Source organism: Styela clava, chromosome 9 (assembly GCF_964204865.1).
Source record: "Styela clava chromosome 9, kaStyClav1.hap1.2, whole genome shotgun sequence".
Taxonomy (NCBI): domain Eukaryota; kingdom Metazoa; phylum Chordata; class Ascidiacea; order Stolidobranchia; family Styelidae; genus Styela; species Styela clava.
Window position 1 is genome coordinate 9,482,342 of NC_135258.1, and position 13,288 is coordinate 9,495,629.

A 13,288-nucleotide genomic window follows, 5' to 3' on the forward strand; every position below is an offset into this window, starting at 1 on the left:
TGTAGCGCCTTCAGGTTGTGCGACATATTGCTGCACATACTTCTGGTGCACCAAAAAGGTAGATAAAATTTCGCATGATAACCTATAATCCGGTACATAACCTTGTAAATATACCGGAAATAGCGCCATAAAACCATGGCGAGAGGCGCCGTGGTTCTTTCGTGGCAGGAGGTGGTAATGACTGCGTCTCCTGTTTTGCGCTGTTTCCCTCTGTTTTGCGCTGGTTTCCCTCTGTTTCGCGCTGTTTTCCTCTGTATTGCGCTGTTTCGCGCTATTTTGCGCCGTTTCGCGCTGTTTAGCGCTCTTTGCGGTGTTTCGCGCTGTATTCAGTAAGTAGTAAGACCCGTTTATTTCTGAATCTCTGTGAAAGTGCTACATACACGCAACAACAATTATGCTGTAAACTGTATTATAAATCTAAAGATAATACAGGCAATCGCAATTCCATGTTTTTTCAATAACTCGTAAAACAAATATGTTAATCAGAAACCACACTGGAACCGAAATAATTCAGTTCAAATAAAATTCACCAATGCAGTGAAATCATAATATATACTGACTTTACAAAGTTGAAAACAACCTATCGTAATCTTGATGAAAAGTATGATAATATATAGAATATTCCTATGCATAAATTATGCAATTCAAGAGTCTTGCTGCACACTAACACAAATGTTTTTTCTGTAATGTTTTGTCTGACTAAATTCAGACTTCCTCAGTCAAGCAGTTTACAATAATGACAAGAAAAGAACAATCATGCGGTTTAAATACGATGATAAATAAATTTTTTAAAAATTGAATTTTCAGATGAAATGTGACCAAACAATGATAAAAATAATTATTAATGAATAGCAAGAAGATAATTAAAGCAACTGATAAATATGTTACATGTTTATGAATTTCACAAAAAAAACAGTAACTCCTGTTATCTGAACAATTATAACGGCAAGCATTCATATAAACATCCTTGGCCTCAAAATGTATCAATAAATATACCTAACTAATTCAATAACCAACATCACTGCCCGGAACATTCTTAAAGTCAGACAATGAGAAACGCCTTTTGTATTGTAATGTAAATAATTCAGTTATGCTTCAATGGGCAGGACAGGATGTTTGAACAGTCACCCAAATTACAAAGCGTACTTCAGTACAAAAATATTCTGATGTCATGTCTAAGAAAAGTAGTCAAGATTCCTTTCTATTATAAAAACCAAGATCTGATTGTGTAAAACTATAGTAAATTTCAGTTAATATACAGTCTGCAAAATATTTCAAACGCAGATAATAGCATATTTGGATATGGAAGTCAACTATAGTTTTTGACCTGTCTTGAGAAACACTTAAAAATGATAAAAGCGAGGAAACCTCTTGGTCTTATTTCCAATATAAAGACAAAAAACCAACAAAGACCGAATGATATATAATTTATGAACTTTCGCACATTTTAATTCATTTTGTTTACATTTACATTGAATAATTTCATTCCATCTTCCTTTTGCTGAAGGACAGAATACAGAAATATAAAACCAGCAGACAGTACATATTCCACTAATTTTCTTTAGATTTATGGCGATGGGCAGCACGAAAATCAGGAAGTGAAAGACTGCAGTGATTGTTCAAACTATGTTCAACTTCATAAGTTACTAGTACCGGTAGACTACCTAAGTCTACTTGTATTACAGTAACGGTATGCTGCTACAGAATACCGGTATCCGTAATTTATATTTACGGTACGCCGCAGCCGGAGCGAACCCGGTGGGTGTCTATTTTATCTGACGACATTGACCTCACGTTCCGATACTAAACTGAATTTATTCGCTCTATAGTGACATCTTCCGATTTAAAATTTCGACCCAAACTTACGAACCGAAGATACTGAACAGAGCGAGAAAGAATTTATTGCTCTCGTCAAACCAGAAAGACAGATGATCATATACTATACATATATACAAAATAAGAATTCAGAGTTTTTGGTATATGACTGGGAGGTAACGATACTACCGATAAGGTCATCAGAGTCTGATATCACACAATATGAATAAATACTTAATAGGTTCAACATTTTTGACTCTCCTTATATTTTGTGAAAAAAAAGAAAGTTTTGTACTAACTTCCATGCTGATTTCAAAATATGAATTAATGACGGGCAAGCAGAATAAAAAAATAAAATAGCTGAGAGTGAAGTCTCATAAACGGTTATGTGGGAAATGAAGATTGTACCAGAATTTGTTTGGAAGTCTTGGGCTCAATACACAAATGTATGAAGATTCAATGAGCGATTATTGGTTTAAATGTGCTATTGGTGCAAAAGTTCCCCATGTAATGTTACTCTTGTACATAAGATTTAAAATTTTACAAAGGCTCAATGAACAAGCAATGCAAGTTTTTCGAATAAAGATATACTCAAATGCCTGTTTGAGTTAATGCAACACAAACACCGCGGACGTAGTTACTTTTATCATTATAATTAGGTTCCAATCAAGATGTAGACTACCAAAATCATAAAATTATTTACATTTCAAATATCATGTGGCTTACTGACATTCGTAAATACATATACAAAAGCCGTCACTGACATGTGTTTACGTGAACCATCCTACGACGTTGAGTAATTGTCGCTCACATAATTACCCCTTCACAGGACGCGACCTGTGCAGGGTAACTATTAGAAGTACTTTGGCAAGCTTATTCCTACGCTTTGCACAGAACCCCAGCATTTGTTGAAACGCTGGACCAGCGTTTCCCAAACTTTTTTGGCCACGGAACACTTACGCTTTTCATCTCGCCTCGCGGAACACCAAAAAATGAAAGGGTAAAATTGATAAAGAAATGGTGTAAAGTAGCGGTTCTCAAAGGGTGCGCTGCTAATGCGCCGTGGGGAGTTGCCAAATGCGCTGCGAACACTAACAGAATTGTGTTCAACATAACTAAAACATGATTGAATATTTTACATATTGCATTTATTATAAATGTTTTATTTCTTTTTATTGTAAATGCTGTGTATAGTAATCAATAAATTCATGTTACCTTTCTATGTCGCTTACTTCTATTACGTAGTGTTTGCCTCTAATGTTACGTAGTACCAATGGAAATAGAAGTACTTGCTGCAATTTTGCGAGCTGCGATTTATTTATCTGCTGAATCGAGTTTGGCGAACATAATTAAGCTTTTCAGCATTTCAAAGTAAAACCAGGCAGATGTGAAGAAAAAAGAGTTGGCCCTTTGCCTTCATTATCTGGGTCTACGCGTTTGCCTATTGCAAAACCAAAAAGATTGCCATTAATTTGATAATGAACTTGACAGTCAAAAAGCTAGGCCGACGGTTAACGAAAATGCCACTACATTCAGAAAGTTAGTCCGATTTAGGCCGAAGGTACGCGATATTGAACAGTCGCCAGTTGGGCGACAACTTCACGATCCCGAAATAGCCAATTTAGTCGTAATTTTGATCCCTTTTCCACGGAACACTCGGAAGATGCTCGGAACACAGTTTGGCATACGCTGCCGCTAGACTACTGGGCATACCAGGTTTTGCATGCCTTGAAGTATTTTTTTCAAATAACATATACAGTTCTACTTTTTGTTAATATTTTTTGTTGGACTTGCTTGTGGGTACGGGTGGGTATAGGTAAAAATTGATTCTTAATCATTCTGAAACACTCGAGAGGTGTCGCGTGGTAATGGATCTTTTCCCATCATAGTTAACTTAATATAGTTAGCTCACGCTATTTTCTTCTTTGTTTATTTATGTTACACAGTTCTCTCGTTGCTCTTGAGTGATGCGTCATGGTATTCTCTCAACGCAATATTGTGGCGCATGTAGTTCTCGGCTATCTGGCTGTAGCCGATGTCTAAGGAGGATGTAGGTTATCGGACTGGTATGATATCGTTCTATATTGTTTGAATGTCTCTTGCCTTTGACAGAAAACGATTGCTCCTGAGAGCAAAACTCATAAAATAACATCTTGAGACAAATTCATTTCTGTTACCAAATTTTAATTTCCAGTTATCATCGCAACTTTTTTTTAATTTATCGTCAACTAAAATACCGCCCGACACTCGACCAGGCGTGTGTCGCGCTGGATCGATAGGAACGGATTCATCAGCGACTCAAAATCCAAAATATATGTATTTTATTGGGAGCGCAAAATAAATGTGACAAAGCGCATTGTTTGGCGTTATAACTTTGTATTCTCGGGAAACGGCTGTCGTGAAAAATAAAATTTGATCCAAATTAATCACAAATAATGTTTTATCATCTAACGCCGGTACACATCATTTTCCGGTAAACTCGAAAAGTCATTTCAATATAGATAGATAGATAGAAGTTTATTCATCATCCAGTCATTAGCCAATAAGTCAAACACAAACAACAACATTCGATAAGTAAAAGAAGAATAAATCGACTAACAACGGAATTGATAGGAGGTTGGAAGGACCATACGGTCACTAAATCGAAACAACTCTCCTGGCATAAAAAAGGTTGACAGATTACATTTTATATTATAGCAATTATAAAACCTTTTAACTTGTTGTAACTAACAATTGAGCAACAAGAGTAATGTGACACATATTGAGACAAATTTAAAATAGAAGCGGCAAGAAAAAGCATTTAGTTTTATATCACACAAAATAAAAACGTACAAGTAGAAAAGTTATGAATCAGTACTTATTCAGAAAAGACTGGAAATACTTCTTGGAAAAAACATTAAAACTGGAAATTTCCTTTAGGTTTTCGTTAATATCGTTCCAAATTCTCACACCCTGGTACTTTATGGAATTTTGGGCCCGCGAGGATGAAAATCGTGGTACAAATAATCCTCCCTTTCGAGATGAACGAGTACCATATGTATGTGAATTTTTTGTTGTAACAAAATATTGTTGTATTACGCGAGGGGCAGTGCTATTTACCGCTTGATACATGAGCCTTCCCATTTCATAAAAATATAGATCTTTTATTCTAAGAATACCAAGAATTTTGTAATTACTACTCAAATTTGCCCAGCGTGGCACCCCGTAGATGGCTCGAATTGCTTTATTTTGGATTAGCTGTAATTTGTTAAGACTGGTTTTGTCACAACAACCCCAAGTTACGATACCATACAGAATACAAGAATGAAATAATGAATAGTAAATGATTTTTAAAGCATGCAATGTCAAATAGTGTCTAAGTTTGAACATAATCCCAGTCACTCTTGATAACTTGCTATATAGATATTCAGTATGAGCATGCTATTTAAATTTATTGTCAATAATTATCCCAAGATATTTCATGCATGACACTTCAATTAACATTTTATCACCAAAAGATACATGGAAAGCTCTACTTATATTTTTTTGGTGAGAAAGCATATAGGTCGATTTAGAATAATTTACAGTCAATTTATTTGCTCTCATCCAGGCATCCACTTTGCTTATTTTATTATTTATGAGAATTTGAAGAATATGAGGGCAGTGGTGGCTTTTAGCAATACATGTGTCATATAAAATGAAGAATGTTTCACTATTCCAAAAAATTAAAATTGTTGCAATCGAAAAATCGCCTGTAAGATAAATACAAGAGAGCTATGCTCAAATATATGGACACTTAAAATAAAACGAAATATATTATCATTACTTCACCGAAAACCATAGGGTATCCTACACGAATCTGAACAGTGAAACAGCTGCATGGCTATGGTAACTGACTTACTAGTACTTGGTACAAATACCGGTACAGGGACTGTCATAGCTCTTCCATGTCCTGTGGTAATGATTTATGTTGTTTACATCAGAACTGTAACGAAAAGATGAGAGCGTAATTCACAAAGGTACCGTACGGTACCTTACCAGTAGGCCTACCTGTTGCTGTACTGTCGGCCTGTTAATCTATCGTGGAACGGTTCTTCTCTGGCATATAAAAACGAAATTCCATTTGCTCTTATCAAAATTGGTCCAGTATTTGAAGAGAATAGCGATTTTATAATAGTGGTGGTGACGAAAAAAAATAAGAAAAATAACAACAACATAATATTGAAACGATCGTTATGTCCACTAAAGTGTCCAAAAATGATGCCATAATGCCGTCTTACGCGTTCTAAATATTCAAGCTGGAATTACGGTGTTTGACATCTGCGAGCTCTTTACGAGAAAACGCAAGTATAATCACGCGAGACAGATTTCGTCGCCAGTGAATAAAACTCGTCCCTGAATAATAAATTGACGTACGGCGACGAAGAGGCGGAAACCGTGTCCTATGGATTCAAATCCTCCGGATTCGGTATTCTATATCGCCCCTTTCTACTTGGGAGTATCTGAATTCTTACTTTTGTGCTCTAATCCTGGTATAAAATTTTAATTACCATCCAATAAATGCTATCACAGAACAGCAGAAACACTCTACCCCTACTCCACTTTGATAAATTATGGTACCGACGCAGAGATGATTGGCAGATGCCACGACATCCCACTTTATTCTAATGCATCAGTATATATTTTCACTAACAAAACCATTCCAAATACGCAAATAAATTCAAACGGAAATCCTCTTCCGTAAGCTTCAAAATGTAGCAAACTGATGACGCAGGAACGCATCACTCATGCGTAGCAAACCGGCCGTGAGCGAACTGTATTCAGTAAACTATGGTCTTATCGTGGCGGTCCACATCTTAGATTCAGAGTATATTTCTGCATATACGGCAGTGGTATTGTTGTAACATACGGTACCGGTATCGGACGGCACGGCGCGGTAAGTTATTAATGTATGTAGGCTATGTAGTATGTTTAGTTGCCTCAAAATTGTAACAGTATCTGTATAATAATTAAACAGTATAACAGAGACAGGGTACATGTTCGATGTTCAAGACCTTCTGATCTTACTGGCCTAAGATACAGATGTGCGACATGCACCCCAACAAGTAGGCTACCGGTACCGGTATAACTGCATTTTAGGACTGCTGCGTTATAGTAGGACAACAGACATGAAATATACAAATAACACTCTTGTTAGCTGTTGATTGGCGCTAGATGCTTCCAGTCACTTTTTCAGGTAGTTTTATTTCGATAGTCTTAAGTGTTTAAGTTAATAGTCTTTAAGTCTAGGTAGGAATGTTACGAAACACGCTTTTCTGCATCAAAAAATATATGCATCACGTCTGCTAAGTACCGAACCATTAAGCCGTGTCGTAATACCGTACCGTACCTCTCATAAAAACGACTACGAACTGCCTGCTGTTGTTTGGAATTCCTGCTGTTGTTTGGAATTCCATGAAATTTTAACCTAACTTAGACAAAATACATAACTATGATTTGGTATTTGAATTTTTTCATTAGTGCATAAATTTCCCAACATTTGGAGCTTTCAAAAATTACGCTCAAGTTATACGTACTGCAAATTAATGATATTGTCTATGGACACCAATAAAATTTATATGGACATGTGTATGTCATTCCTAACTTGATACTTGATACAATTTTTATGAAGTTTGTCCAATCAGAACATCGATAATTATTACCCGTGAGGAGGCACTGTCAAACTAATATGCACAACTCCAGCAAGTTCTTACTAAAAAAAGGCAATTTGCATACGTATACGAGACGCTACAAATTAATTCAAGGCTCGTAAAATATGATCTTAGCACGAGTCTGTCAACGCGTATCAGTTATCGATTCAATGCCAACATTTTCCCTCGCAGCGATTCCTCTCGTTTTGTGCTTCACTAAGTGCGGTAAATATCTTACGATTTGGGAATTTTAAATGATAATTAATTGTTCATTTATTAAGGTCGGACATGAAAAACGCCATATCAGTTAATTACCGCGTAGGCGCGGACTTGCGTAGTGGGGATTGGGGAAGGTCGTTGCCGACCAGAGGTTATGTAAAGTTCAGAGACTTTCTCAAACATAATTAATTGGAAAGCAGCTAATTTCGTTAAAAAGAATTTGTAAACATTGTTGCATTAGGTTCTTCTATTCACAATATCTTTTCGTTCAGTGTTCATTTAAATATATTTTTTTTGTAACATACCTAGTCTATATATAGTACGGCCTAAAATCTGAGGTATAAACAGCTGTTGTAAATGGTAACTTGATAATTTTTGCGCTATAGATAGTGAAAGATTTTCCCTCAAACTATTTACTTTACATGAACTGAAGACTGAAAGACACTTAGTCTACTTTCAGACTTAAATGAATAGAAGTGCCAAATGTGTCAAACTCTCGATTTTTTTAATAATAATCAGATTATTAACACAGATTCATTGTCATCGCAAAATGAGTAAACCACTCCTTGTTTATACAGCCTTGTTACAGTATTACTGTATTAGGCATTCTGACTTATTTACAGTATTTATGTTCATCTTAAGAAATTTGTAATTGAATCTCTAAAATTTTAATATATTTAAGTGCTCGATATAAACTAGGCTAATTCGAAAATGAATGGCATAAAAACATTCTCCAGCTTGCCTTATTTTTGCCGAGGAACAGTTATCAAAGGCTTTGGCAGAGGAAGCAAAGAACTTGGTATTCCCACTGCAAATTTTCCAGAATCTGTTGTTGATAATTTACCTCACGATGTCTCTGCTGGAGTGTATTATGGATGGGGACAAATAGGTTCAGGTCCTGTGCATAAAATGGTTATGAGCATTGGATGGAATCCATATTACAACAACACAAAAAAGTCAATGGAAACACATTTAATTCATAAATTCGATAAAGATTTTTATGGCAGTGAACTCGGATTGGTTATCCTCGGGTATATTCGTCCGGAGACTAATTTTGACTCCCTGGAAAAGCTTGTTAAAGCCATTCGTACAGACATTGAAATTGCAAATCATAAACTAAACCAGGAAGATGCAAGAGAATTTTTATTGCATGACTTTTTCAAACATCCTGTGGGGCAATCATCTACCAATGGTACACATAGTAGTTTATGATGACAGATGTTTGACCAAATCTATATTCATATAATGATTTCATTGTGAATATCAACATGACGATAGTTCGATATTTTAAAAATTATTTTACACAACTTTCATTTATTGATATTCTATATTGATTTATGCTATTGTGAAGCAAAATCATGATATATGCGAAATTTTGCTTGCATTTAATTTTACAAAAGTTACGATTGTCTTTCAATTAAATTCTTTCGTAAATACACTGGTCAATTTTGACACCAGCCTATAATTCACAGAATGTAATAAAAGTGAATCAATATCTGTATTGCCAATTTATTGATACATTCCTCTCTCTAAAATATACCATGTTATGAATTATATGGTATGGGACTAGTCATTCTGCTTTCCAGGCTATTTGAACTATATCCCTGTGCTTTTCCAAAAATATCAATTGTGTGCAAACTGGAAATATTTAAATTAGAAATTTTTGTACTTTCATCATTATTCCTCGAAATGAGTTTAATGCTGTCTACGATGTTATTTCAAATTACTGTGTTTGTATGTATTGCCTTGACGGAAGTCTGAAAATATTTGTAATTATCATTAGCTAATATGCAATTTGTAGAAAATACTATTTGAGTTGATATAAATTGCAATGATACATAGTATATAATTTAAAATTGAAATTGCCTCATATTTTTCTTACTTGCTAGAATTTAATGAATATTTTCAACTGTTCCATTTATAAAAAATTCAAACATTTTTTATTAAAAGGATTCGCTATATTTTTGCATTCTAGACATATTATACATCCCCTTAGGCATGCACTACTGTCAACAAACCAGTTTTTCTTAAAAGGTGATAACAAGTGATAATAAACTAATTCCTTCCGGCCATATATTTGTGATAGGAATATCATTATTTGTTTACACAAATTATACAATCGTGCTGCTACTAACAACTGCCATTTCGTTGCGGTGTAATAGATCCAATATTCCGAATTTACTGTTTTGAATTTCAGCATGATAATAATCTTCTGCACTATTTTTTACTTTCATTACGTTTTTAGTTAAAAATAAATTAATTTATGCATGAATTTGAATACAAGTGAAACTTGCTAATTTGAAAACGGTGTTACTCAAGAATGTGGAAAAAAATTCAGTTTTTTCAATAGTAAAACACATAAAATTCCGTCGATATACAGAACTTCATTTACCAATATACCAGCTCAAATTCACCATTTTTTAAATTAAATTTATTGCCATGATAATTGACTACCTGCAGCCTAAATTTTCGTTTCCCATTTGCAATCCTTATAATTTATCATTGAACCATGTTATATCTTTTCTAATTCATGTTCCAATATTGAAAATTATATGAAAATTGATTTTAATATGGCCATATCTTACAACAATTCGTTCATCATATTTATTGTATTTGTGAGCATCATAATTTTATATTTATATAATGAAAATAATATAATTTGGAGATTCAGAACTTCTAATTTTTTTAATTATATCTTCTTTTTAAAGGTATTTTTAACTATTTATCAATAAAAATGGCTCAAATTGATGATTCGATTGTTTACATGTTTGACTCGAAATTGTTAGAAGGTCTCGATCTTACTCAGTATAATGTTTGTTCCTCTTACTTAAAACCTGGAGATGGGCTGATACTCAGGCCTATGTCAACCAAGGATTTTCAGAAAGGTAGAATTGTGTATTATTGGTTGCTTCATCAACTTTTGAAGCACACTCCCTTTTGCAGAAGGACTATAAAAACTGTAGTTCAGTTGGGATCCCAATCTCACCCATTCAAATTGGAATAGTTTGATATGTTTTTTTTACTCATATTCTTTGTCAGAAGCTGAGATTGCCTCTATAGCACTCTATTCCATCTCTGATGTTTTAAACCTCATTTCAATTTTTTTTTATAAAAAAAGGTTTCTGCATTTAGGCTTCAGCAATGAAGATATTTATTCTTTGTATATTCAGATACAATCCACGCTCTTAAAGGTCACTCAGCAAATAAGAAATCAGTTTATGACTAAAGTTTATGCTATCATCTTTCAATATGTGATATTACCGTAATCAGTTATTTATTCCGAACCACACCCTAGTAAATAATGATATAAAACTATTTCATAATCGAACGCAAAAGGAAATCAAAAATTAAACACTTTTGAATTTATTTGTAGTATGTTATTCAGTTTTGGCCATCGCTATATTCACACATTATATTTATCTTGTTTGTCAGTCATCAACTAAATTTCACAGTGTGATTCTTATTTTGTACTTTATATTATTTTGCAGGTTTCATTGATGTTGTCAATCAATTGACACTCGCAGGAGATGTCACTGAAGAAAAATTTCAAGGTGTCATTTTTCACACTGATAATATTTTCATTAACGTTTATGAAGGATTTTGTTGTATCATTTTTTCAACTTTTTTGTGTAAACTGTGGTGTTAATATTTAAAGAAATGCCTCATTTTTCAATTTCATAATTATGGATTTCTCAAATATCATTTCCCAATTATGATCAATTACAACTTACATCAGTTTCACTCATGGGTAATGACCTTTGTAGATAATTTCACCTGGACAAAATTCAACTCTAACCCTAACATCCACAAAAACTTTTTTATATTTATTCGGTGCCCAGCAATCATTGGTCTGACGCCTTCTTTAAATTTCTTTCATCTTAAAAAAATATTCATCTCCATTTTTATCTCTATTTGAAAACTTCTTTCCATTTTTCAGACAGATTTAATAGTATGAAGAAAGCTGGTTGTTATTATCCGTTAGTTGTTGAAGATACCGAAGCAGATTCGGGCCGGGGAAGAATTGTAGCAACTGGGACTCTAATTGTGGAAGAGAAATTTATTCATACTTGTGCTTTGGTACAGTATTTTTTTTTAATATTAATCATAATTAAAATAACTTTCATTCTAACAGGTCTATAAGTAGGAGATGAAATGAAAACTGCCATTTAATGCTATTCAGGAATGCCAATGAATTGAATTTTTGATTGCATTCAAAATTTCTTACAATCATGCAAATAAAAAGAAATTAAGTGAAGATTATTATTCTCTAGGAATTTTGTTTTTATGTCTGCTCTTCTTATGTTGAACGTTTTATATTTTAGAGAGGAAGAGTGGAGGAAGTTGTAGTTGATAGTAAATACAGAGGACAAAAGTTGGGAAAAATGTAAGTATGGCTTGTTCCAGAAGAAAGTAATGAGTTTCATATGATAGCTTTGAAGTTACTATTTTTCCAAAATGAGTATTAGGGGATATTAACATTAAATCAAATCATTTTTATCAGAATTCTGGCTGTTGTCACTGCACTGAGTAAGAAACTAACTTGCTACAAAACAACACTGGAATGCAAAGTGGAAAACATCGGGTTTTATCAAATATTTGGCTACGTTCCTGACGAAGAAAAGTTCATGCAGTGTAGATTCAGACAATGAATGCTGTAAAATGATATGTTCACCTCAGATTAGCAAATCTATTGTAGGCAATTATAATCCTATATTTCCTAAATGTTATTAATTTCTACCTATTTATTGACAGTGCAATTTAATGTAGTAGAAAGCGATCGTTTACCAGCGAAATTATATATAGATTGTAGCTTGCTGGCGCTCTTTGGCACAAAAATGTTTCTCAGCCTTTTTCACTCAGAAAATGAAATTTGAATATTTCAGTAATTCTGTTTCAAGAGCTATTAATAGTTAAATTGAAATTGTTTAATTTTCTATTGTTGTCGAAGTAGTGCTTGATGTCTTGTGAGATAAATGTGAACCAAATAGGTCTCTTTTGAACAATGCAATCTGTTACCTAACAACGAAGCCAAAATGGAACAAAAACTAGTATACTGTGACCCGTATATAAACGTCGCTTACGTCAGTATGGTCATTATGTTTGTAAAGTTTGTTTGTAACCTTCAACTCAGATAAGATTCAGATTTTTGAATTCCCTAACGATTTTTTGTTCCATATTTTGATTTCTTCATTTTTTTGTGATTAATTTGACTTCTAATGATATCATGACCAACTTTGGAGTTCAATCACATTCTTTGCCATATTGCTGCTTGTGTTTTTGCACGTGTTTGTTCTTTTTGAAAGTAGAAAATTCATGTACACAATTTAGTATATGCATAATAATTAGTATTCGCAATATCATTGTGTCGTTTCTTTTATAAAAGGAGTTTGTTAGACAGATATTTTTTGATTTATTGTTGTTGCTTAACAGTGGTGTGGAGATATTTGATTTGGGAGTGGTTTTGATATTTCCGAGGCGTGAGCAAGGGGGGTATTGTTTATATAAGACTCCTGAGCTACTGCGCCGTTACTATATATTTTTGAATATTAGTCAAGTGGAAGGTAGGTAATATATTTCGTCCATTT

At 33.8% G+C, this 13,288-nt stretch overlaps 2 protein-coding genes across 2 annotated transcripts; both read left to right on the forward strand.

Moving 5' to 3' along the window:
* Positions 1 to 8,315: 8,315 nt before the first annotated feature.
* On the forward strand, positions 8,316 to 10,323 carry LOC120339047 (riboflavin kinase-like). The gene has a single exon (XM_039407092.2). It carries the CDS (start codon positions 8,415 to 8,417, stop codon positions 8,913 to 8,915), a length of 501 nt encoding a protein of 166 aa, XP_039263026.2. The 5' UTR covers positions 8,316 to 8,414; the 3' UTR covers positions 8,916 to 10,323.
* A 66-nt stretch (positions 10,324 to 10,389) lies between these two features.
* Positions 10,390 to 13,060, forward strand: LOC120339703 (glucosamine 6-phosphate N-acetyltransferase-like). Its single transcript, XM_039407889.2, has 5 exons — positions 10,390 to 10,588; positions 11,192 to 11,254; positions 11,641 to 11,780; positions 12,026 to 12,087; positions 12,205 to 13,060. The coding sequence occupies exons 1-5, from the start codon at positions 10,438 to 10,440 to the stop codon at positions 12,350 to 12,352; spliced, it is 564 nt and encodes a 187-aa protein (XP_039263823.1). The 5' UTR covers positions 10,390 to 10,437; the 3' UTR covers positions 12,353 to 13,060.
* Positions 13,061 to 13,288: the final 228 nt, after the last annotated feature.

Excerpts from the sequence above, each read along its gene's own strand:
- LOC120339047 (XM_039407092.2), top strand. The coding sequence starts at position 8,415 with ATGAATGGCATAAAAACATTCTCCAGCTTGCCTTATTTTTGCCGAGGA.
- LOC120339703 (XM_039407889.2), top strand. The coding sequence starts at position 10,438 with ATGGCTCAAATTGATGATTCGATTGTTTACATGTTTGACTCGAAATTG. Across the intron at positions 11,255-11,640 it reads CACTGAAGAAAAATTTCAAG|ACAGATTTAATAGTATGAAG; the intron begins GTGTCATTTTTC and ends TCCATTTTTCAG. Across the intron at positions 11,781-12,025 it reads TTATTCATACTTGTGCTTTG|AGAGGAAGAGTGGAGGAAGT; the intron begins GTACAGTATTTT and ends TTTATATTTTAG.